This window comes from Metopolophium dirhodum, chromosome 3 (assembly GCF_019925205.1).
Source record: "Metopolophium dirhodum isolate CAU chromosome 3, ASM1992520v1, whole genome shotgun sequence".
NCBI classification, from domain to species: Eukaryota; Metazoa; Arthropoda; class Insecta; order Hemiptera; family Aphididae; genus Metopolophium; species Metopolophium dirhodum.
This window is the reverse complement of record NC_083562.1, coordinates 5,655,458-5,680,970: the sequence shown is the minus strand read 5'-3', so window position 1 is coordinate 5,680,970 and position 25,513 is coordinate 5,655,458. Positions and strand designations below refer to the sequence as shown.

Sequence of the window (25,513 nt, the reverse complement as noted above, 5' to 3'; positions counted from 1 at the left end):
GATATGATTAATTTGGAATTTATTATAGGTCAATTATTTTTTTATTATCATAGATAAGTATATAATATATCTTAAACCTAGACTGATATACCATCTCCGCTCAGAGATTTTTCTTATACAATTATATTATATCATTGAATTCAAATTTAATACCATCAATTATACAGTGACCCACTTGTAACCTACTGTACAGCAGAGCGACATCCACTTGCCCACCTTTTTTAATTATTATTTTTATATAAAAATTATGTTTATTTTCTCGACCCTGTATTATATAAGTAATAGGTAAAACTGTAAAAATAAATAAATATAAATGTTTGACTTTTGAACATAAAATAATGAACAAAGAAAGAAAGCTGTCATAATATTGACAAATTAATTTTATTATGAATATAATTAAATATTGATAGTTGATACAGAACAATAGATCCATTTTTAGTTCTTTAGGTATTGTTATTAATAGAAAGATAAATTTGTCAAGAATACCACAATAATAAAAACAATCGTATTTATTAATAAAAAAGATAGCTCTAAGGAATGTTATTATTTAACCTTAGATTCTACGTATTTTACCATTCTTACCATTTTATTGGTACATTTACTGATGGTAATTATTTTACGTAAATTCTCCTTCTCTAGTTTCTATGTATCTTTAATATTTTTGAAGTACTGTTAAAGTATCTTATAAGAACACTTGCATTAAATTTTCAATTGTCAATAATTTAAAAAAAATTACAAAATTCAAAAATTTCTAAAGGCTATAAATAGCTTGAAAAGAGTCAAAATATTTCGAATATTATGTTACCATAAATGGACAATTTTATTTGGTGAATATTTCAAGTGAATAGTTAAGTTTTTGATTTACACCCACAGATTTTTATGTAGAAAGATATAGATCTATCTTAAACCGTGGGTTAGACCAAAAATATAAAATCGATTTTTTCAAAAAATGCTGTGACTGTTATCTTCCTAGATTATGTTATCACAGATTTGATATAAATTGATAAGCACTAGTTTGAACAATTTTAAGGATCCAATAAATGATAATAATTATTAATTATTAAATATTAAATAATTATTATTCCGTAAATAACATACATTTTGATATTAAATTATTCATTACACCAATAGTCACTAGTCATTACTCAAAAATAAATATTAGGAAGTTTCTGCGGTCGTTTGCTTAAGAAATAAGAACTAAGAACTGTTTCAAAAACATCAAAAATCAAAATGAATATATTGCCAAAAAAGAGGTAAGTGAACTACAATATTATAGTCTATAGACAACCATTAGTCTATCTGTTTTAAATAAAAACAATTATATTGTGGTTTAGCGTACTGATCTTATTTTACTGTTATTAAAAATAATCAAACTATTTGGAGTGATATTCTTGAATTTTGATACATGTTACGTAGTAAGTACTAAGTATTACCCGAGGTATTACCAAATTGTATTCCAATATAATATTTTGAATTGATTAGAAAATAAGTTAATAAGTAGGTGAAATAATTAATAGACTGTATTATGTTAGAATAATATTAAATTAGTAAAACAAGATCATGTTTCTTTAAACATTAAAAGGTAGGTTGTATAATAAGAAAACAGAGTATATGATTTTATGATATACTTATCACTAGGGCCGTATTTTAATGCAAAAAGAAACTTTTTTTTGGGTGATCTTAGACAAAGATTTTCAAGTACAAAATTTGTTTCATGAAACACATACTTCAAATGGAAAAATTTTATTTTGCATTTTTTAGCACTTTTTGGTCATTTGTTATTTTTAATGCATATTTGTATGTCATACCTACAACTACTGTAGTCATTTTGTATGTCAATTTTAAAGTCATTATTGAAGCAAAATAAATTTTTTATGAACTGTTTTAGAGCGTTTAAAACCTGGGCCCTACTTATCACCCTTATAAGTTACAACCTTAATGTCCTAGCCCAATTATAAAATATTTTTAAAACCAGTGTTTTTTTTATTATGAATATAATGCATTCCTCAATATTCTCAAAATATAATTTAATAATATAATCATTAAACATACCTTATTAATATTATTATAGGTGGCATGTCCGAACCAAAGATAACATTGCGCGTGTTAGGCGCGATGAAGCACAAGCCGCTGAAGAAGAGAAGAAACTTAAGATGAGGATACAGTTAGCTGTAAGTAGTTAAAAAATAAGTTTGATTATAATTTGTCATTAAAAACAAAGTATCATGCATTACATTTGAAAAGTGAAAACTATATTTCACAAAATAAGGAGGTCATAGGCGTGCGCACAGGACTCGACCGGAATCTTTTTAAGGCATACTAAAATTTATATAATATATATTTATTATAATAATATGTTTGAACATTCTATTTGTCGTAAATTGTGATAGTGAAATAAAATTTAAAATATTTGTGTATCCCACTACATAAATTTTATTTGTCTAAAAAAAACATTGTGTACAAAATATGTAGTATGACTAAAGACATTAATATGTTGGTTATACATATAGACATCGTTTAATACATAGCTACCGATGGTAAACCAGATACTATTACTAATAAATAATAATAAATCTATCCATTTGTGGCTTGATTAAATGAAAACCAATAATAACATAAAATAATTTAATGGATTTTTCACTGAACTGAATTTATTAGTGACCAGTGTAATACCTGTTACATGTTGTTCCTGTGAACAGGTATTTTCAAAATTAACAATTGTAAAAAATGAATTAAGGAGTACTAACTATGCATCAAGGTCCAAGCCCGACTTAATAGTTTATTATTAATGTTTACTGAACCAGAAGTAACATTGACACGGTGATTGACAAATTCAAAATTATGGATAATAGGAGAATTAATTTAAAGTTTTTCTTTAATTAAAATTATTTCATAATTACACATTTATATATTACTAAATATATATGTAGATACATATATGCATTATGTATATTATAATATGTATACAAAATTTTTGTTTATTAAACCAAAAACCATTTTTGTTTAGGCTTTTTTTTAAATTTTGGGCAATGTGTTTTCTTCTTTCTATACATAATTGTATTTTTGTATTTATATCATTTGATTTTAATGAATTTTTTTTTTTTATTATTTTGTAGTAGAATATATACAATCTGTAAATTAGATTTTTTACAATAAGAATATGAGCTATAAGTAATAATAAGTTGACATGAGTTGCTTGATAAAAGGAGTAACCCAGCGGCTACACTTTACAATGAATTTAATGAATTTAAAATTGTATTTTTAACTTCAAAAATATATGTCTAGAAATGAGCACATTAATGTTGTGTGAACATACAACTGATTATATTTATACATATAAATATTACACAGTTATTAATTTAAAATTAAGAATGTATGTTGATGTGTTAAAAAAACCGGAAGCTCTGTCCAAGTATTGGGACACTAATTGGTCCAGGCTCGACCGGAAATTGAAGTTCGCGCACGCCTATGAAGGAGGTATTGACCTAACTCTAATCTATATTCATAGATATTTTTTTTAATCTGTAGGTTTTACAATTTTAGTAATATAATTATTTTAAAATTCTATTCTACAGTATCACATTACATATTTATTACTATAAAGTATAAATATAGGTTATATTTAAAATATAATAATTTTAATTTTATGAACAATAAATTTATAGATGCATATTAATAATACTTATGTTTTACATCAGGAGCAAGAAACAAAACTTTCATTGCTGAGAAATAGATCAAAACAAAGATATGATGACTCTGGAGACCGACCCGAAGAAACTAAACCTGAAGTGTTGAGTCATGTCAATTTTTTCCAAGACCTTGAAGATGGGCATGTTGCTCATACAGGTGTTAACAAAGAACACGAACAGGAAAAAAAGGAAGAAAAAGAAGCATATGAAAAAAAAGTTGGTTATCTTACTTATTTAGGACAGGACACAGATGAGGTGACTGGGAATGTACAATGGTATAACAAGAAACCAAAACGATTAGACTTGTGTGAAACTGATAAAGAAATTGAAACAAAAGTTAAAACATTTAATGATCCACTTATTGTCATGAAGAAATATGTTGAAACGGATCTAAAAGGCAGTAAACATTCAAAAGAATTGATAAAAAAAAAGGACGAATCACCTATAAAAAAACATAAGAAAAAACATAAGAAAAAAGAAAAGAAAAGAGAAAAATTTAATGACAAAAACAAAAATAAATTAATTTTGGAAAAACTTAGAGAAAAGAGATTAAAGAGAGAAAGGGAAGAGAGGTTTAGAGCCAGTCAATTATTGGCAAGAATAAATGGAGTTGTACCTGTCGAAGTTTCAAAACCACAACCAAAACCGGCTATTGTTCAAAAGTATAATTCTCAGTTTAATCCATACTTAGCAAAGCAAAATTATCCTACAAGTTTTAATTCATAACCATACAATCTAGAAAAATAATTTTTTGTGTTTAGTAAATATTTTAAATATTTTATTGTACCTATTGAATAAAATGTTGAATAATAATAATATTATCATTTATTTTTAAACTATATATTTTATAAAAATATAACAATAATTAATTATATTTTAACTCTAATACCGGGTACCTAATTATCTACATTCGTTTGGCAGCTATAATTTTAAAGTATAAACATTGATAATATAATCCGATACTTGAAAAGCATAAAATGCAAATAAAATTGTAATGGATGGTCTTAAATTTGAATTCAATGATATAATATCATTGTATAAGAAAAACGATTCTGAGCGAAAACGGTCAGTCAGCCTATGATATTACCAAGTATATTTGATGATATTATTGTGAATAAAGTAATTTATATAACCTATTTACGCGGAGCCTTGTTTTAAATTTTCAATCCTTAGCCATAAAAGTTAAACATTTTATACATTTTTAACTACAAAATAATTGATAAATTATAAATTTGATAAATAGTGTCAAAATTTGAACTTTAAATGCTTATAAAAAAAATTTTGCCTATGTATTTTTAATATTTTACAACTGCTATTAGAACGATATATCAGGAGCCTTATATTAAATGTTCACGCTTTTTTACCCAACAAATAAAATTTTATTGATATTTATGGAAAAAAAAATCGAAAAATATTGAAAACTGACAATGTCCGTAAACAGCTCAAAAAGAGTCAAAATTTTATGGTGTATAGAAAATGCTAATATAAACATTCAGTGAAATTTTCAAGTATCTAGACTTATTCGTTTTTTAATTACAATAAAATAAGAAAATTGTTACATGAGAAATCGAGTGAATATCAAACGTTGTAAAAATATAAATTTCAGACGCTCATAAAAATTTAATTTAAGTTTCTTGTAGACATTTTTTTTTGATAAAAGGTAGACAAACTTATGAGTAATCTTATATTACATTCTCAAATCTTAGATTTAAAAAGAAAAATTTTTATGAATTCTCAACTCAAAATAGTTTGCTAATTTTCGTGATTTTTCCGTATTTTGTCAAAATTTGAACTTTAATGCTTATAAATAAAAACTGTGACTAAGGATTTTTCATTTTTTTCAACTGCCTTTGAAACAATAACCTAGGAGCCTTCTATTAAATTTTAAAGCTTTTTTACTCAACAGATAACATTTTATTGATATTTATAGAAAAAAAAAACTAAAAAAAATGTAAATTGACAATGTCCGTAAACAGCTCAAAATAAGTCAAAATATTTGGAAAATGTTATGGTGTATAGGAAATGCAATTATAAACATTCAGTCAAAATTTCATGTCCCTACGGTCATTGGTTTTAGAGTTACCTATACCAAAAACCAAAATCGATTTTCTCGAAAACAGATTTTGCGTAAAAATTCCCGTTTTTCCTTCATTTTTCTTTTGTTTTTCACGTCGCTTTTGATAACTACTGGGAATTTTACCCATTTTGTCTGATTGATTAGATCTACTGTGTGAGTGCACAAAACTATGAAATGAAAATAAACGCTCAACGGGAACAGATGACCACAGACTTGTATTATATTTTATAAATTGTTTTTTTATAGATGGATAATTATTTAAGCGCTACTGTTGTTCAAAATAGCACACGGCCTCATATGAAACTGGTATAGGCTATGGAATCTTTTATTATCAATGAATATTTCATTCATAAAAATATTTTAATATTATAAAACATTTTAATATTACGGTATGCGTTGGTCAAACAATTAAACCACTTTTTCATTTTCATTTTGACGACACTATTTCCGCTATACGTTCAAACACGGGCACATGGCTTTCAGATTTACGCTTTTTGACTTTCATAATAGAAATTCACTAGACTAAACCGGTTTAATCCATGGAATTTCTATATAGTATATATAATATTTTAGGCATATACTAATAATCTTGATAAATATTTGCATAACGCCGTAACGTCATCATAATATATGATGATATAATAATAATAATTATAATGCTTCCAAAACCAAAGGCCAATGTCAATAAATATATATACTCAATTGCCATTAAAAAGAAAAAAATATGGGGGTGAGCATGCTTGGTAAGTCACCTTGTATGCGCAGAATTTTTAATTTTTTTTGCCAGTTTTATTTAATTGCAAAATTTGAATTGAAATAATAATATTAATAGTAACTATAATATTTAAATATATATAGTTTCCAAGAGAACGGTCAACTATACTATTAAAATAACATTTGTCTTTCACTTCATAATTTATTGTTATAAGATTGCGCTTACAGTTACTCGCCTTCTTCTATTTAAAACAGAAATGTCTTCAAATACGCTAAACCAGTTAGATGACGTGTTGGATGATGTTAGTACCACGAGCCGTGCAATGGTCGCCGCCAGAAAGACGGTTCGACGTAAAAGCCGAGCCTACATCGTGCCTTTGATGTCGTTGAGCCGGCAAATGGATTTGTACGGGGGACTATCGAGCCGTGCCAAATATTTCGGTGCCATGGCAGCAAAAAGACTGCAGACAACTTATTATGCCAACATTGAAGTGGCGATCGTGGAAAAAAGGAATGCGCCCAACGGTTTAATAGACCAAATAACGGAATCGATATTCCGGAAGCTGGTCGCGGCTTGTCAGCAGGACTTGCCGCTGGTCGTCGGAAAAACGGTTCGTCGGAAACGCCGAGCATACATCATGCCTTCGATGTCGTTGAGTCGGCCAATGGATATGTACGGGCCAATCTCGAGCCGTGCCAAATATTTCGGTGCTATGGCCGCAAAAAGATTACAGTCAACGTATTATGCCAAGATTCAAGCGGCGGTCGAGGAGGTAAATCAAATAGTGGACCCGATAATCACCGATATATCGGCACAAAACGGGCGCCGATCAATGGCTTCGACTTCGGCCAGTGCAGAATTTAACGGCGTCGCGACATATTATCATTCTAAGCCGAATATTGCGGCAATCGAATTTGAAAGCGATGTGCCGTCCGGTTCGAGGAGTCTGGATTCGGTGCAGGTAACCGGGAAAAACATAAAAAAAAGACGCCGTACGATTTGGTCACGTACAAAAAAATTTATAAGGCGTATGTTGTGCTGTGGTACAGCTACTGAAGATTAAAAAAATATTGTCCTAACCTAACTTATGTATTATGTTCATGTATTATAAATAATGTAAATGTGAAATAAAAATTTGTATAAAAATTAGATAACCAATGTATTATTTTTATGTATCATACCTACACGAAATTGCTTTGATTACAAATAATATATGTTTATGTTGAATAATTCAATATCGGTTTGAATTTTATGTATTATCAATAATGAACACCAAAATACAATTGAATAAAAAGGTGGGCAAGTGCCCCAGTCTCTGTGATTGATGTGTTAAATTTAAATTCAATGACATTGAATACGAAAAACGGTTCTGACTTCTGAGTGAAGACGATCTGCCATCCTAATGACAATATTACTAAGTATCTAGGTATTATGATATTACTGCTGTTAAGATAATTCATTTTATTAACCAAACCAATAGTACAATACGTAAAGTAGATTACAGTAATTTTTTCCAAAAAAGCTGCATTTTAAAATGTCCTTGTGTGTATACAGTAAATAATATATACATACATTAATAGTTTCAAGTGGGTACTCCCAGTAAAATGTTTTAACTATAACAAAATAACTAAAATCATTATTCGTCATTTAATTATATAATTTTATCAACATGTTTACTACACTTACAAAAAAAAAATCGTGCAAACATATTTTTAATTATTTTCTTTTATTATTAAAATAACTATTTATGAAGAACCTTGTATTAATTTTTTAAATCTTAGATATAAATAAAAATTATTTTATTAATATCTAACTCATAATAGATTGCAAGTTTTCATAATTTTGACAAATTTTGTCACTCATAAAAGAATATTGTGTATTTACGCTCAACTTTTTTTTTAATTTCCACTAATAACTTTTGAGTTTTATTTTAAGTTTTTTTACGGAGCCCCGCTTGTATCATTTTTAAAAAACAATTCTCACTAATCAATCTGTTTTGAATCGCTGTTTGATAAGACGCCTGCTATGAGAAATGTAGGAAAAGTTATCGTTAAACGATTAATTTTTGAAATAGTTCAACTTTATCGAAGTAAAAAATAAATTTTAAAAATGTACAAAATGATACTTATCTTCAAAAAATACTTGAGCTATAAAATGGTAATTTCAAAATATTACATAAATCATTAATCAATAACGTAGTATACTTGTAACTTGTAATCAAGTATACAATCATAATGTTATGACAAACACAACTCTTAAAGTCTTAAATTAAATTATTGTAATTTGTATACCCAATTCACTTTAAACTATGTTAAGTTGCCTATCGATAAAACACAGTAATCTAAAAATAATTATCACCACCTACAATAAATTAATTATAAGACAATTATTTCACTTAACAACGACTAGTTTATTCGTCGTCTTGTTCAAGTCGGTGATTATTATTATTATTATTATTATTATTATTCGTAATACCACAGAAATACAGAATAGATTAAATATTTCATTTATACCACGACGGTCTTCTAAGACCGAGATTGATACGTTCGAAAAAAAAATTACTCGTACCACCAAATCAACGGTACCAACGTCGCAATCAATGACGGTGATATCCCATTTCTCCCGGATTGATAAGAATAATATGATAAGACCAGACGAACAGTGCACGTGCGCCACGGAATGTAGCCGGCCGGCCACGGACTTTTGGCCACACTGTTCTCGGAAGCGCCGGGCCAATCATTTGCGGCCGTCGTCGCTGCCTCCGCCGTCGTTCTCTCTGACCGACTGCCGTTGCCGTGTCCCGTATGATAGGTGCTCTCACGTAATATCGTATAATGTTATAACAATAATATATTATATTATATTTAACAATAATAATAATAATAATAATAATAATAATAACAATATATAGTTATACAACGACGGACTTGGTGTTCACCGTCCAGCCGACCATCGACATCCATACCGACCGCGGTCACCGAACTGACGTTCTCGCCTTTTTCACGCTGCCGTTAGCTAGCAATCGCTTCGTTCGAGATGGCCATCACGAATACAGTGGGTGAGTACACGCGGTCGCTCTGGCGATGCACGTCGCGACATCGTTGTCGGTCTCGTCCGACCGACCGCTCTGGAACGATTTGCCCCGTCCACGGTTTTGTCTTTGAGCGGCGGCGGCGACCGCGTTTTCTTCGAATTCCGTATGGTCTCCGACTGATCCGGTCTGCTGTTCCGAAAAAATGATTGTTGTCGCCTGTACTCGCAAAATATCATATTTTACTCAACCGAGACTTTGTTACGTTCCATGTGTTTTCCCCGACCTGAGTATAATATTATTATCGACATGTTGTACAGCAATTTACTATTGTAATTCCCACCATTGTTTGCCTTAAGTTCAGGTGGACGAATACACAGTCGATGGCTCTCTCTTGGCCTGACGGCGAATGTTGTAAGCGCTGTTACACTTGTTTTGACTCAGATTATTTTGTTTTCTCGAGACAGCAATTATAATATAGCCACAACTCTGTTGTTATTTAATTATCAATAATAATTTTTAATGTTTTTTTTCTTTAGTGATTCCAAGAAATTTTAGACTACTTGAAGAGTTGGAACAAGGACAAAAAGGTGTGGGCGATGGCACTATTAGTTGGGGTCTTGAAAAAGATGATGATATGACTTTAACACAATGGACTGGAATGATCATTGGACCACCTAGGGTATGAATATTATTATACATAATATTATCTTAGTATTAAATAAATATCATATTTAATTGAAGTGTTAAGTATTAATAATTATGTTTTCTTATTTAGACTCCTTATGAAAATAGAATGTACAGTTTAAAAGTAGAATGTGGTCCTATGTATCCGGATGATGCACCTGTTGCTCGCTTTGTGACGCGTATCAATATGAATTGTGTGCATAATACAAGTGGATTGGTATGATTTATATTTTACTTTTTTCTATAGCTACCATCTAATTTGTATCATGTTACTTATAAAACCCATTTAAAACAAGTATAATAATTCTTAAACAATCATCATTGAAATTTAATTTCATACATTATATAAATAACTTAATTCTTAAATTGACAAATTGAATTTAATAAAAATAAAAATGTATAAATGGTAGTAGGTACTATAAACTATTATTTGTGCATTACCTACTACATAAATATTATTTATTTCATATGTTTAATTATTTTATAAACATGTTCCAGATAAATGTTACCTTACATCTCTTTATGAAATTAATCTTAATTTAACTAGGTAGTAACAATTTATAAAATACAAAAATTTTATAAAAAGAGTAAACATTATACATTGGTTTCTACATAACAAAACTAAGATATAAGAATAGCATATTTTGTACGTGCCGTAGGTATATTTATTATACATTTCATCCCCTAATTTTTTCAATCGTTGTTTTTCTTTATTTCTTAAACTATTATTTTACTATACAAAACTTGCAATAATACTAACATTTATACAATATAATGAAAAACAATTATACTCCATATCTACTACTTTCTACTAATGACCAAAATTAGAAATCATTTTTACAAAATGTATTAAGGTAATCAATATCTAAACATCAATGATTGATTTTTTTTTTCTTTACATCTGTGTTTTTTGATAAGTTATTTATTTTTACATTTTTTATTTTAAAAATGAATTTAGTTAACTATTACCTTGATATTATGGTACTTTTCCGTTATCTCTACTACCAACCAATACCGTCAGCCTCAATTCTGTTATCTCAATTACCCCTTGATTCTCTTGATTAATTTTATTTTTATTTTCATTGCTGAGAACGTATTCTATATTAAGGCCCCAATTAATTAGTCATTTTTAGGAAGTTGTCTTTAGGTAATTATTTTGTTCATTGTAGTGACTAGTGCTAGTCTTTATGCACATTTCATTTGATCATAAGATCAAAATATTTATAGACGTCGAGGAATAGCTGTGACTGACTTGTTCTTCCCAAGGATTTATTTAAAAAATTTAAAAAGTGTTTGAATGCATAAACAACATTGCTTTGCATTAGTCAGAGCACTTTTTAAATTTTAGCAAATTTATGACTGGAATAACATTTAAAAAAATTAAGTTTTTATATTAAATATATTTAAAAATATTGAATTTACAAACATATATGGTTTTATAATCTGACCGATACAAAGTAACTTCTTTACCAAATCAAAAATAATCTTAACATTTTTTAAATTGTACTACTAGAAGTACCTTAATATTACAGTCATTAAGGTCGTTTTGATGAAAAATTAATTGGGTTTGGAAGGACTAGTATATTATTTGCGCTTTAATCTAAATTCGTCCAAATTTTGTTTGGATTGTCTTAGTATGCGGTTTTTCTTATGTTAATATATTTTTTGCTATTTTGACAGGATACCGTTTATAAAAAATGTGTAGGTATTAAATACAGATTGGATTATTGAGATAACTTACACGTTACTGGCCAAATTCTGCCGGTAATAAAATTTATTTTCAGTCGTTAACCAGACATTGTAAGAACGGCCCTTAGTTAACTTATATCTGTCGATTTAGCAAGTGGTCAATAAATAGGTACTTAATTAATTTCCCATTGTCTTAGTTCTTGTAGTTTCTTAGAAAAATGTATCTACTATACATTAATAAACTGAATTTGGTCTAAAATAAATGCTGCGCATTCGTATTAGGAATTTATATTTTATTATAAATAACATAAATCATTATTTATTTTTTTAAATTTTGACTTGACAATTTTTGAGGGTGCTCAGCCACCATAAGTTGTTTTATCTAGACTACTGAACACCCGTATTAACCAATATTAACCCAAATAATAACGGTTATTAAAACCCAAACATTTGTTTAAATTTTTTATTCCGGTGTTTGAACACCCAAAATACACCCAGCACCCGAAACCCGAATAAATGATTCAGGTGCTAAGCGCTGGTCTTTTCTCTAATTATTTTACAGTAAAAATATGTACTTATAGTAAGTTCTTCCATTAAGTATGTTATTTTTGATTAACTCACAATTATTAAAATTCATTACAACTAAACAATTTAACCCATTTCATCTTGGCATGTAATACAAATTTTAAGGGTAAAGAAAAGGAAAATGGTGGCGAAGAATTTGGTCAAGTCAATAGCGATCATCTTGAAAAAGATCAAATGGTCGATCAAAGTTTATTATATTACAAACTAGCCATCTGTGCTCTATATTGTATTAGGATGATTGTTTTTGGATTCGTTCAGCTTAACTCCAATATTATTATTATTTTTTTATTTACATAGTTAGGAGTAAAATATTTGATAGCTTATTCTGTTATTTTTTGTTTTTAGGTTGATAATAGACAAGTGCCAGTTTTAGCTAGATGGCAACGTGATTATAATATCAAAACTGTTCTGCAAGAGCTTAGACGATTAATGACACTTAAGGATAACATGAAAATGTCTCAGCCACCTGAGGGTAGCACATTCTAGCCATCGCCGCTGTCTGAACCATGGAATAGTTTGTACCTTGCGCCTCGCTACCAACCCACAGCGGCCGCACCGGTACAACCTACACAGCCGATGCAAGCAGTACAACAACAACAACGTCGCTTCATTGGTCGTTGCCTGAGGATTATATTCCCATGCTGCTATTATACAGCTCCTCAGACCGACACCTAGATTTTACCTTTAATGTTTGGGAAATGTCTACCCCTTTCATTTTTGGTTTTAAACATATTTCCACAGGAATATAAGTTTTACAGGTCATTTTGTTTTATAATTTTTGTTAATTTTTCATTTAATTTCATGGTTCAGAAAGCGATATCACACTTAGGCATATTTTATATACTATTATATTATATTATATACTCTTAAATAGATACTTAGACATTGTTTTATTTTAAGTACTAAAAAAAATATATATATTTAAATCATAATAAATATAACTTGAGGTTATTTGTGGGTAGGTAATTACTAATTGAATTAGATAATTTACTAGTAATGACATTCTCACAATATATTCTCACCGTCTTTAATAGCTAAAAAAAATATTTATAATATTTAATACTGATCATAATTCATGTTTTAAACTTTAGATTCACTTCAGTTTCTGTGTTTTGTGTTATTTATTGTACTAGTTTTTAATATTTAAGAACATGTAAAAAAATACAACACATATTTTATGTTTTAAAGGGTTTAAAAACTTATTACCTGAAGTTTATTTTTAAACAATTTAATTTATATTATATTTTATTTTTAATTTTACATTTAATACATTTTTAAATATGTGGGGCAAGCCTGAAATAAATACTTAAAACATTGTCTTGTCATTTTAAATTCTTCTCTTTTCAAGCTCTACTAACAATTAGTTAGAAATTCAACTAACTCCTTAATCTAGTATTATTTGAAATTTTAGTTGTATAACAACTGTTAACAAAATTTGCCATTATTGTTTTTTAAATAGTGTATGGCTGTCAGCACTGTTAAGTTTATGCTACTTTTAACAGATAATACTATATTTATTAACAAATTTAAGCAATATTAATCATTTTTAGTTAAAATATGGAAGATATAAATAAATATTTGAATTAAGTTTGTAAAACATGACTGACACTAAATATAATTCTCCAATAGTTTTTCAGTAAATTGTTTATTTATTTAAATTATTATTATTATTTAAAGAAAGGATATGTATTCCTTTTTTAGAATAATTCGAAAAATAATAACATTTGATATTCATGTTTTCACATTGAATAAAAGTAATGAATAATGATTAACAAAATGTTAAAATAACTAACAAAATTTGGAGATTGTATCGAACTGAAAATAAACAATTATTCCATCCAAACTAAAGCAAAGAAATACGATTATCATGACTTATATAATATTATGTACTTATGTACCTGTGTGAAAATTGGAATGGAATACAAAGTTCAACTATATTTAGATACTAGTATTTAATATTTATGGAGGGGAAATTGTAAAATCAGTTTCTAGCATAGAATAGGCAAAGAAAAAAAATATTGATTAATATTAAATATTTTAATTAACAGTTTATATAAATAATAAATGAATCATTATGAATTATGATGATCCCAAAATTTATAATTTCATGTATGTTGGTAGAATTTTTTTATATCATGATATTTAAAATGTTTCTGATAATTTCTATCAGTAACTAAAATACTTTTTACGATAAACTAGTTTTTAAAATGCTAAGTATAATATAAGGGCTCTAGTTTCAAAGTGTACATTCTCCATGTTTCATGAAAACTGAGATGCATATCGTTGTCAGCGCTGAATTTGAATAACTGAACGTTCAATCTCCTTATACATTTATTATTGGTCTTTTTGGTTTTCTCATAATGTAGTGAACATGGATAATGTACACTTTGAAACTAGAGCCCTCATATATACTAGGATGGGATAACTTTGATTTTGTGGGGCAACTTTGATGCGCTTATATTTTTATTTTCCAGAGTACCATGATGATTTAATTTTTTTATGAATTGTAGTTACTTTGATCACATTAAGAAATATATGTATCAAAGTTACCCACTATGTTGTGTAATTTTAATAGCATATTAAAAAGATTAATATCTCTAAAGATAACATAAGCAACGTTAAAAAATTGATCATAACTAGCTTTAACTAAAATTTAATTTTGAGAGTTTTTTTGTTAATATTACAGAAGTTATCCATAAAACAAAAAGTAAAATTGTTATAAAACAGTAAAAAATTATCAAAGTAACCCCATTTTACTGTAATATATAAATATATTATATATTATTCTTATTGGTAAACTAAATATATTTTACTATTTTAATATTTTAAAAGTCTTAAATTTTATTACATTAAGTTGATAGGTAATTATTGTGTACAATATAAACCACCGTAATTAAAATTATATATTTATTACAAATTACAATATACATATTGTTATTTTGTTATCATTAGGGCCGATATTTATGCCCTAAAAACCTAGCAGTATGTCCTATAAAATGAAAAAATTTGTTAAGGTGGTCATTAACTAGTTGGTTTAATTTCTAACCAACTTTTTAACTTGACAAGTTTAATTTACAGTTGAAATAACTTATAACTTTCCTCGGTTAACTTAAAAGTAATCCATCAGGTTAAAAAATTTTTTGTTTTTATGGTTAGGTATATACGCAATTATTAATATTTAATACTACAATTCAAATTAAAATAATCCAATACTAAAATAACAAACATTTCTGTTATTTTACTTAATAAAATAATTTTATAAATAGTTATATTTTATCCCCACTGAGCTGGCCGCTGGGCAGTGGTGTCATTTCAGTTTTTATTAGACTAGTGCAATTTTTCACTGTCTTTCCGACTCAACATTTTTTTCACTCAGATTCTCATAGCATACCTAGTGGCTAGTGCTATAACGTTAAAAGGGGGGGGCACGATAAATGTGTCAACTTAAGGTCGATGTAAATACTAGACTGGGGCAAATGCCCGAGTTGCCCGCCCCCCCCCCTCCCACCAAATGACGCCACTGCCTCTGGGTGGTAAAATGGAACATAGATAGGTACTACAAGGAGCTTAAAATGGGCAACAGCCTGTATAAAAAGGTCTATTATTTAAGTATTTGATTTTAATATTTGGCTTGGGTTTAAGTAACTTAAAAGTTAAAGCGCAAGTTATAACGTTTTACGCTATGGAATTTATTATAATGATTATTGGGATTCATTGTACATTTATGTTCTACATGCTTCTAATTATAATGTGTAGGTACTACAATCGCATGTTATTTAAAGACTATTGCAAATTCATTTAGTAAGTTGTATATAAATTAGGTACTTAATTAACAATAATATCATTAAATATACTTAGTAATATCATTACATTTGCTAGCAAAAATGATACCTACGTTAAAAAAAGAAGTACTCATTTGAACGACAATGATATAATAGATCGATTGTTAACTTTTGGTTTTCACCTTAAAATATCCGGAGCTGCCAATGGCAAAATCCACTGTATTTAAAAATCGTTTTCATAATATTATTGGGCAATTATTATTGTTGTATGAATCAAAATTCTGGGTGACAGAATCATATAATATTTATATTATAATATATACTCGCCATGGCCATCTGTATTATAATTTTTTATTTTCTGTTTGTTATTTGGTAAATCGTGCATTATTGTTATTCTAGATTGCCGCGTACCAAATTACCGACTAGAGATTGCGTTCATATAATATATTCCACGTATAATTTCACGAGGCCGTCAAGAAACCGTCCGCCGTTCGGAGTTATCGTCTGTCCAACCCCTTCGAAAACGGATCCTAGGGTGTGTTTCCCGCGTGCCGATTTCTCAGAAAGGGTTTTTTTCACGCTCAGCGCTCCCCGCGGCGGCGCGAAACTCCTCCGGCGACGCATTTTCATCACGCTGGACAATAGTCCATACAGTCGGCGCCGGCGTGGGTGTCGTTTGCAAGGGCGAGGCCGTCACCCGCGGTCGTGTTTGTATATATATTATATGATATCGTCTCATGGTACCACGTCTCAAACGTATAGACCGCCAAAATCGTTTTCCTCGACCGTTTTTTATTTTTATATTTTCGGACACGACTTCCGGACGCATTATCGACGACGACGACTTTTTATATAGGATTCAACATGTTCTAGTTCGATCGTCGAATCCGTTTTTTTTCTCGATACGCCGGCCGCATACTCACCGGCTGTCACTAATAATAATTCGCGTACGTGTGCAGTCTTATACGCCCTGTCATGTGCCGCGACGCGCCCGATCACAACAATTATTGTCACGATAACACAGCCGCGTGACACAACACACAACGTATCGCGATTCTTCTAGGGGCGATATTGTTCTACACCGCGCACACCTACGCGTATGTTGGGTTACCGCAAGTTTATATTATACGTTTTTCATATTTTATCGTTACAACACAATATAGTAAAACGTAATCATTGTGAGAAGTGCCTGTACATTGTACGACAGACGGCTATCAGGTGTCTATATTATATTATTATTATCATAATATAATAATATCTCTCGCAACCGGACCGCAACAGTCCTGCAGCGATCGATGGACATCAAGGGTAAGGTCGCCATGGTTACAGGCGGGGCCGCCGGCATTGGTCGCGCGTACTGCGAGGAGCTGCTGAAAAACGGAGCCAAAGTAAGATTTCATTTATTTGCATAATAATAATTGTCATTGTTCTGTACCGTTGTTGTCCCGGCGGTGGATACGTTGGAGCTGATTTATCGGACACCAAGTCCTGCGTAGAAATGTACCATAATATAGTATAGAGTATAGACGTTCCTATAGTATATGGGATCTATCACGCTCTAAGACGTGTATTGAGAAAAACGTATTCATAGCTTAAGTCTTTAACTCACTCTTCCTTTTTTTGACATATTTGTTTGACGATAGAACAGAAATATTTAAAATATATTATTATTTCTGATATTATTTTATTGAATACAAGACCACCCCCTCCCCCATCCCCCGGACCACTATCATCTTGAAATTTAATATAAAATACTCGAAATAAAATATACAAGAGTACAAGACTATTTTCAATAAATAAATTCTTACCTACTTCACATTTGACTTTGAGTCTTGACTCTTGGATCCACTTATTACTGCTCTAAGTGCCCCTAATTACCACATTACCACTTGATGAATTATAATAAATAAAGTTAATATATTACCCTTAACTATATCTTCGTGTGGAAGGGTTCAGAACCCAGTGGTCAATACTATAGACATAATCTTGGTCGTGGCCACGCCAGTGTATAAGTATATATTTTATATGCTCGTCTAATATATTATATTATGGGCAGTATTATTTTATACAAAATTCCTACGATATAATATAACATTTACCTATCGTGTTGACACTTTGTCATATTATAATTTATAAGTTATAATACGTTATCTTCAACGATATGTACTAAAGTATAAGCATTGAATTCATAATATATGTACCTATATTATGTATATTACAGGTATCCATATGTGACATCAACGAAGACGTCGGTGTCAAGTTGGCCGACCTATTGGGCGCCAAGTTTGGAAACGTCAAAGTGATATTTTGTCCATGCGACGTCACCGATTATCCACAGTTTCAAGGTAAAAACTTACAATTATAAACATTGAACCAATTAATAAGTAGGACGTAGGTGCCTCTAGGTAATAGACAATAGGCATATAATTAAATGTATAGTGTCACGATAACTGCGCTGTGATAGCTAATCAAATGCCAAAATCTTGAATAATTAATCTAGTTGTATTATAATCAGGGGCGGCTCGTCAGGGGAAACTTTGAGATCGCGTCTCCCCTTAAAAATAAACTAGCTACTTGCAATAATTATGTATAGAAATATTTTTATTTGAATTGAAAATATATTATATCGTTTTCATTGTTTATTATTTTAAATTGAAAGTCACAAAATCGAAAACCTAAATGAATAGTTATCTCGATAGAAATACTATTTTAGTCATTTCTGCGGGTCATTACGGCGGTCGCCGGTTCAGTGAAACTGAAGCTCGTCAGTTGCAATCGTAACATGTAATGGCATCGGCATGGCTGGTTAGTCGGAGGGAGCCGGGGAGAATAAGCTGCGTATCATAGACGCTATTGAACGCATGGAGCTCTGCACGGTCCGTTTTCTTATAGACCGGACCGGACTGATAATTTTTAACAGAGGCCAGGACTGGACCGGACCGATAAAATAAAAATGAAGCCAGACCAGACCGGACTGATATATTTTAACAAAGACCAGGACCGGACCGGATGACCGGACCAGGCCGATAAAATAAAAATGAAGCCAAACCGAACGATTATTTTACCATGATAATGATTTTTATTATTCAACGTACCTTATATAAATTAAATTAATTAACATTAATTAAATCAACGTTCAAAATGCAGATCACTGTAGACCGGACAATATATACCTAATATAAATTTGAAAGCGGACTGTACTGGACCATTTTTTTTAAGGATCGAACCGGACCAGACCTTTTTTTTTTTTTAGACGAAGAGACCGAACTGGACCGAACCACATTAAATTATAATACGCAAAGACCGAAAAAACCGAATCATGGTCCGGTCCGGTCTAGACCAGACCGTGCAGATTTCTAGACTACCTGGGCTCACGACAGTTATATTGTCGTGCCGTGTTTAATTAGTTTTACTAGTTTTAAACGTTTTATTCACGGTTTATTAATTATTTAATAATTATTATTATACGTATATCCGTATAATATTTATTATTTTTTAAATTTTTATAAGCATTTCAGCATTTGTTCTTATTTTAAAATGCAAAAAGAAAATATAATAGAATTTTTTCTAACTAGTGGTTTTAATCCTTTAACATACGAACAAAAAAATCAAATTAAAATCGCCCAACTCCTCATTTATTATTAACATGTCAAGATGGTAAATATATTAGAAAATTTCAAAAGAGTTGGTATAATAAATTTCCATGGCTCACTGGTTATGATTAACGAAATACACTGGGTGTATGGCAAAGGATCCAACTTTTGTAGAGAGTGTTATTGATGAGTTTGCAGATAATAAAGATTGCAGAATTGAATTAGTTTATAAACAAATTTAGTGTTAAATTAAGTTAAAAATATTAACTAAATATTAATTGAAGTATTAATATAATTAATTTTTTCAATAAAAAGGTTTTTCTTGTTTGTTGTCATATGGAATTTATGTTATATAATTTAAGTCTCCCCAGAATATTTACTCATGAGCCACTACTGATTATAATTTATAGTATAGTAGGCAAATGCTTAATGTTTTTACATTCGTTTTTATTAGCTACCTACTAATCGTTGTTGATATTTGCCAAAAATTAAAATTAATAATAACATTATCGATTATCGAAGAACAATAACAATAATTAATATTTAATACTAACACTACCCCTAAAATCTTAACTATTATTATTATTTTGTAAGCATAGATAATATTTTTGCAACGTTACAATCACAATTTATATCACAAAGACATAAACCTGGTATTATAATTAAAATTTACGATGCTATATGATTATATTATTATATTGGATAATATATAGCAATATAAGAGAGAAATACCTTCTTTTTATACTGTCATCTTTTTATGCTTGCCTTCGTGGTTTTCTAAGAAGATATCTTGAAGATGGTATGGTTTTAGTTAGGTTTGGGAGGTTTTCCGTCATTCTTGCAGTGGTTATATCAAATTTTATTTATTCTATCATGGAAGTTTTTTAATTAGTTTGTTATCCATGTTGGTATAGGTAATAGAGCAATCCCGTGTATAAAGTAGTGAAACTGTTTATTTTTCATGAAACCAAGAGCCTTTAATACTATTTCCATCGAATTTATTTTGGAAAGTTTGGAACTTCTATTTATTATGGGATGCAGCGAGGAGCCATATTGGGCATATTATTGTTTTGATATAAGTCTTTGATAATAAGTCCTTGACCTCACACTGTTGAATATCTGTGATATATAATTGAGGGAGGATGTCTTTTTACATGTTTAACCTAACCTAGCAGTGTTGGTGTATTAGTACAAGTTTAACCCTAATTTTATGTGTAATATAATAATATGCTTGGTTATTTGCAGATGCGTTCAGAAAGACTATAGCAGCTTTTGGTGGACTTGACATAGTGGTTAACAATGCAGGTGTGTTCAACGACCGATTCTGGGAATTCGAAGTGGATGTGAACTTGGTAATACGGTACACCTTAATTATTTTTGTTAAGGGAATGTGGATTCGAAACTGTGATTCTCTGTTTTTGTCTAACACACACGCAATATGGGATTTTAGACTGGTTCTTTTTCAAACATACTAATTGATCTAATGAAGCAATAAGAATTCTAAAAACAGATTTGAATTTGTCGTCTAGTCTATATTTGAAATCGACTATCCCATATTTTTGATTTTAACCTCTCCAAAAATTAAAATAGGTACCTACGACAATGTTTAAATACTCTTTTTTTAATATGACATTTTTAGAAATTTGGGGGATAATATCAAACATGTGGGAAAGTTGATTTCAAGTAGACTTGACGACAAATTTAAATCTGTTTTCAGAATTCTTATCGCTTCAATAGATCAATAAAATTGGAATGTTTGGCAAAAGAACACGTCTATAAAATCCCATATTGTGTTAGACAAAAACAGAAAATCACAGTATCGAATCCCCTTAATATTATTATTATACATGATAGGTCTGTTTTAGTTTAATCTAAAAACGGTTTCGTTTCGAAATTCAATTATTTGAATAGAAAAAATAACCTGTAAAATATATCTTAAACGACTTAAACCAATAACTCAGTACAATAATAAATTAGTTATAAATTTATAATTATGTAAAAATGTTCAGACTGAAATTAAAACTAGGCGGTACTTGACATTTGAAGCACATAAAAAGGAATGAATAATAATATACCTACAATATTATCTAGGAAGTTGTATCATTGACATTATAAATATTAAAAATGCGTACACACTCGAAACACACCCTTATTAAAGTATTGACTATATTTACGATCTACAGGGTTATGCGAGTAAAGATAAATCTATAGGTATACGCTTTTTCAGTCACGCACTTATTTTTTAGTTCGATGACCACCACGCCCTATTATACTTTCCGCGTTATCGTCAAAATTCGTACAGTCCAAAATTAACAGCAGTTATTCATTATTTTTTAACATCTAAAATTGGCATTGTGTTATTTCAAATAAAGCATTTTCAGTCCTATTTGAGGACATAACATTCGACGCTTGATAGCGATGAATCGATTATAAGTAACCAATAATAATAAGAAGTACAAAAACATTTTTAAATTTTAAATTTGATCAATTTTTTCAAAATTTGAACTTTAAATGCTTATAACAGCTCAAAACGAGTCAAAATATGTTGAAAATTGTATTAAGAATAGGAATTGATGAAATAAACATTTGCGCAAAAATTAGGTATTGTTTTTTCCTTAATTTTTGTTTTGTTTTTCCCTTTTGAAAACTATTGATAATTTTGACCTCCCGAATGCACAAACTAGATTCACTTTTCTATCGAACAAGATACTGTTGAAGAAAATCAAAGCAGCGTGTTACTGCCCTAAACGGCGATGACAGACATAAAAAAAAAATCATCGCTCATCCGCTCAGAATCTAAAATAATAATTTGTCATCAATTTTTTGTAGGATATATTATTATTACATTGTAAACATGTGGTTTTATAAAAATGAATAATCAATATATTCAAATCTACTGTCCATAATATAGAATGGAGTCATCAGAGGAACACTGCTAGCGATGCAACTCATGGGCAAGGACAAAGGAGGCCGTGGTGGTACAGTTGTCGTAACTTCATCTACAATGGGATATAAACCATGTCCTAGCATGCCGATCTACACAGCGACCAAACATGCTCTAATTGGTTTCATTAGGTCATTCGGGGTGAGTTGTATAATACAGTAATATACATTATATGTATTAGCTATCTATAATATACTATATGATATACATGTACCTACCATATATTATACCTGACGTACCATATTATTAATATTATGTAAAAATATTAATGGATAATTCAAAATTATAACAATAAATGTATTACAATTATTTTAATAAGGCTAAGACTGGGGTGACAATAACTATAATTATGTTTCTATTAAAATTTATCTTATTGCATTAAACCAGTTATTTTTGGGAATAATTCGAAAACAGTTTAAATAGCTATTTTATATTAAATAATATTACTTTTTACTAAACGAATTAATAATATTATAGGGCTTGACAATGTATAAATTGCATACAAATATAAAATAAATATACATATTGATATTATTTGTTAAATGATTATAGTTTCATATTTACTTTTTCTATATTGATATTGATTGCAAATTCGGTTTCTATGGCCATTAGTTACCTACACTTTTAATTTACATTTTAAAATTAGTTTTAAAAATACCCAAAACATTGTGCTTGGCACTGAGTGAGTGGTGCACAGTATTGTAATGGTTTTAACATAGGTACCTCGTGTACCTAATATGTTTTTGGGATGGATACTGCACGATAAAATGTTGGATGGTTCGTAAGGGTTTTCGTTGTCATGATCACTTATTAACATAAACATATTTATGATTCATAGATTTTCTTTGTAGAGGAAAAATATCGAGTAGCGTGCTATGGTTTTTTTTATATTAGACTATATCACTATAGATATTGACGCTATAGTGTTCTCTATTTAACTCTATGCATTCTAGGATCCTTATCACACGAATTTAACGGGGATTCGAGTGATCGCTTTATGTCCAGGGATGACACTCACCGATGCTATACCCGAAGACGTTAAATTGGCGTTACTGTCGCCCAATTTTATACATCTCTGGGATAAGGACGTTGCGTCACAAGCGCCCCAAGCGTATGTCGATCATCATTAACCAAATATAAAATTGTTTGAGTAAACACAATTTTGTTTTCAGTGCCCAAAGTGTGGGGCGTGCGCTAATTCACGTACTACAGAAAGCTCAAAGTGGTTCGGTTTGGGTCGCCGAGAACAATAAATCAGCCAAAGAAGTCAAGTTCCCTAACTTTTAATTTTTAGCGCCATTTGCCAATAATTTTTTATAAAATAATTGTTTCGTTTTTTAATGTTTAAATTATTCTCCGCCTGTGGTGGTGGGAAATTTTTTATTTATTATTTATATAATTATATGTTTTTCGTATTTAAATTCAAAACCCGTAATTTATCGTTATTATAATTATATCATTGTTTTATTCGCGGAAATCATCATAATGCTTTAATAGGTTACATATAAAATAAGCAGGTACCTATATTATTTAATTTGATAGTTAATACTTAGCGCAGTTCTTCGATTTATTTGGGTATAGTTAAATAAAAATATATTCATGTTGACGTCACTTCGACGGAAATATAAATTAATCAACGTACATATACATCAAATATCATCATATCGAAGTATACATAAAAACTATATAATGCCTACCTAATGCTCATATATTAATCGTATTATACATAAATAATATATATATATATGTGTGTATATTTTGTATCGTAGGAATATATAGATATGTAGTCAGAAAAATCGGTTTAATATTGTTTAACGATTATTTCGACCGTTATTTTTATCATATCTTACGATTTATACACATATTATATTATATAAACAATATATATTATGTATAATTAAATATTTTTATGAATAGGATTTTTTAATAATTGTTTACGCATTACACCAAAACTAATAATAATTATAATAATTAATTATTCAAATTTTGTATATTTTTAAAATAATCATCGGCTGTGAAACTATTTTGTTTTGTGATAGGTATGGTATGCTATTTACTTAATTACTAATTTATATAATTATACTAGTATATTATATTTAAAACCCCCACATTTAAGATACTAAAAATTAATAACGATATTGTATTTTTTTCCGGCCTATGATATTTTGTTGTTGTACCATTATCATCTTCGTCTTATTATAAGTGCATATTATAATAATATACACAGGGAACATGCAAAATGTCATCATCTAAATATATAATATATATGCTAACTACATATAGGTAGCTATTCATAACTGTTAGGTATTCGATAGTACATTAGTAGATACCAATTGGTATAATTATCTATCCACCTAGGTGACCGTATCACACATTCACTCATAATATATCACGCCCTCTTTAAATTCAATGATCTTGCCGTAATTATTCAACTCGTAGATAGCATATCAGACCACAGCCAATACATAATTATTATATAATATATATATCTATTATGTAGATATACGTTTTTTTATAATGCTAAATATTAATTACAATACTATTTATTGATTTGAATTTTATTTACATACCTATAGTACCTATCTAACTACCTAGTATACGATAATAATATAGGTAAATTATACCTATATTTCTAAAAAAACACTTTATTGGTAGGTATCTATTTGTGAGAGAACACTACAATTCTGCGCATCATCTCAAAGGTTAAAACTGAAATCAAAT

At 29.4% G+C, this 25,513-nt stretch overlaps 3 protein-coding genes across 3 annotated transcripts; all 3 read left to right on the top strand.

The window, feature by feature from the left end:
• The first annotated feature begins 1,030 nt into the window (after positions 1-1,030).
• On the top strand, positions 1,031-4,575 carry LOC132941727 (leukocyte receptor cluster member 1 homolog). Its single transcript, XM_061009876.1, has 3 exons — positions 1,031-1,253; positions 2,072-2,171; positions 3,699-4,575. Exons 1-3 carry the CDS (start codon positions 1,231-1,233, stop codon positions 4,413-4,415), a joined length of 840 nt encoding a protein of 279 aa, XP_060865859.1. The 5' UTR covers positions 1,031-1,230; the 3' UTR covers positions 4,416-4,575.
• A 4,712-nt stretch (positions 4,576-9,287) lies between these two features.
• On the top strand, positions 9,288-13,798 carry LOC132941730 (ubiquitin-conjugating enzyme E2 variant 2). Its single transcript, XM_061009878.1, has 5 exons — positions 9,288-9,302; positions 9,393-9,539; positions 10,052-10,194; positions 10,291-10,416; positions 12,819-13,798. Exons 2-5 carry the CDS (start codon positions 9,518-9,520, stop codon positions 12,957-12,959), a joined length of 432 nt encoding a protein of 143 aa, XP_060865861.1. The 5' UTR covers positions 9,288-9,302; positions 9,393-9,517; the 3' UTR covers positions 12,960-13,798.
• Positions 13,799-16,891: 3,093 nt separating this feature from the next.
• Positions 16,892-25,338, top strand: LOC132941728 (15-hydroxyprostaglandin dehydrogenase [NAD(+)]-like). The gene is made up of 6 exons (XM_061009877.1): positions 16,892-17,643; positions 18,477-18,600; positions 21,094-21,200; positions 22,760-22,933; positions 23,746-23,903; positions 23,965-25,338. Exons 1-6 carry the CDS (start codon positions 17,551-17,553, stop codon positions 24,077-24,079), a joined length of 771 nt encoding a protein of 256 aa, XP_060865860.1. The 5' UTR covers positions 16,892-17,550; the 3' UTR covers positions 24,080-25,338.
• Positions 25,339-25,513: the final 175 nt, after the last annotated feature.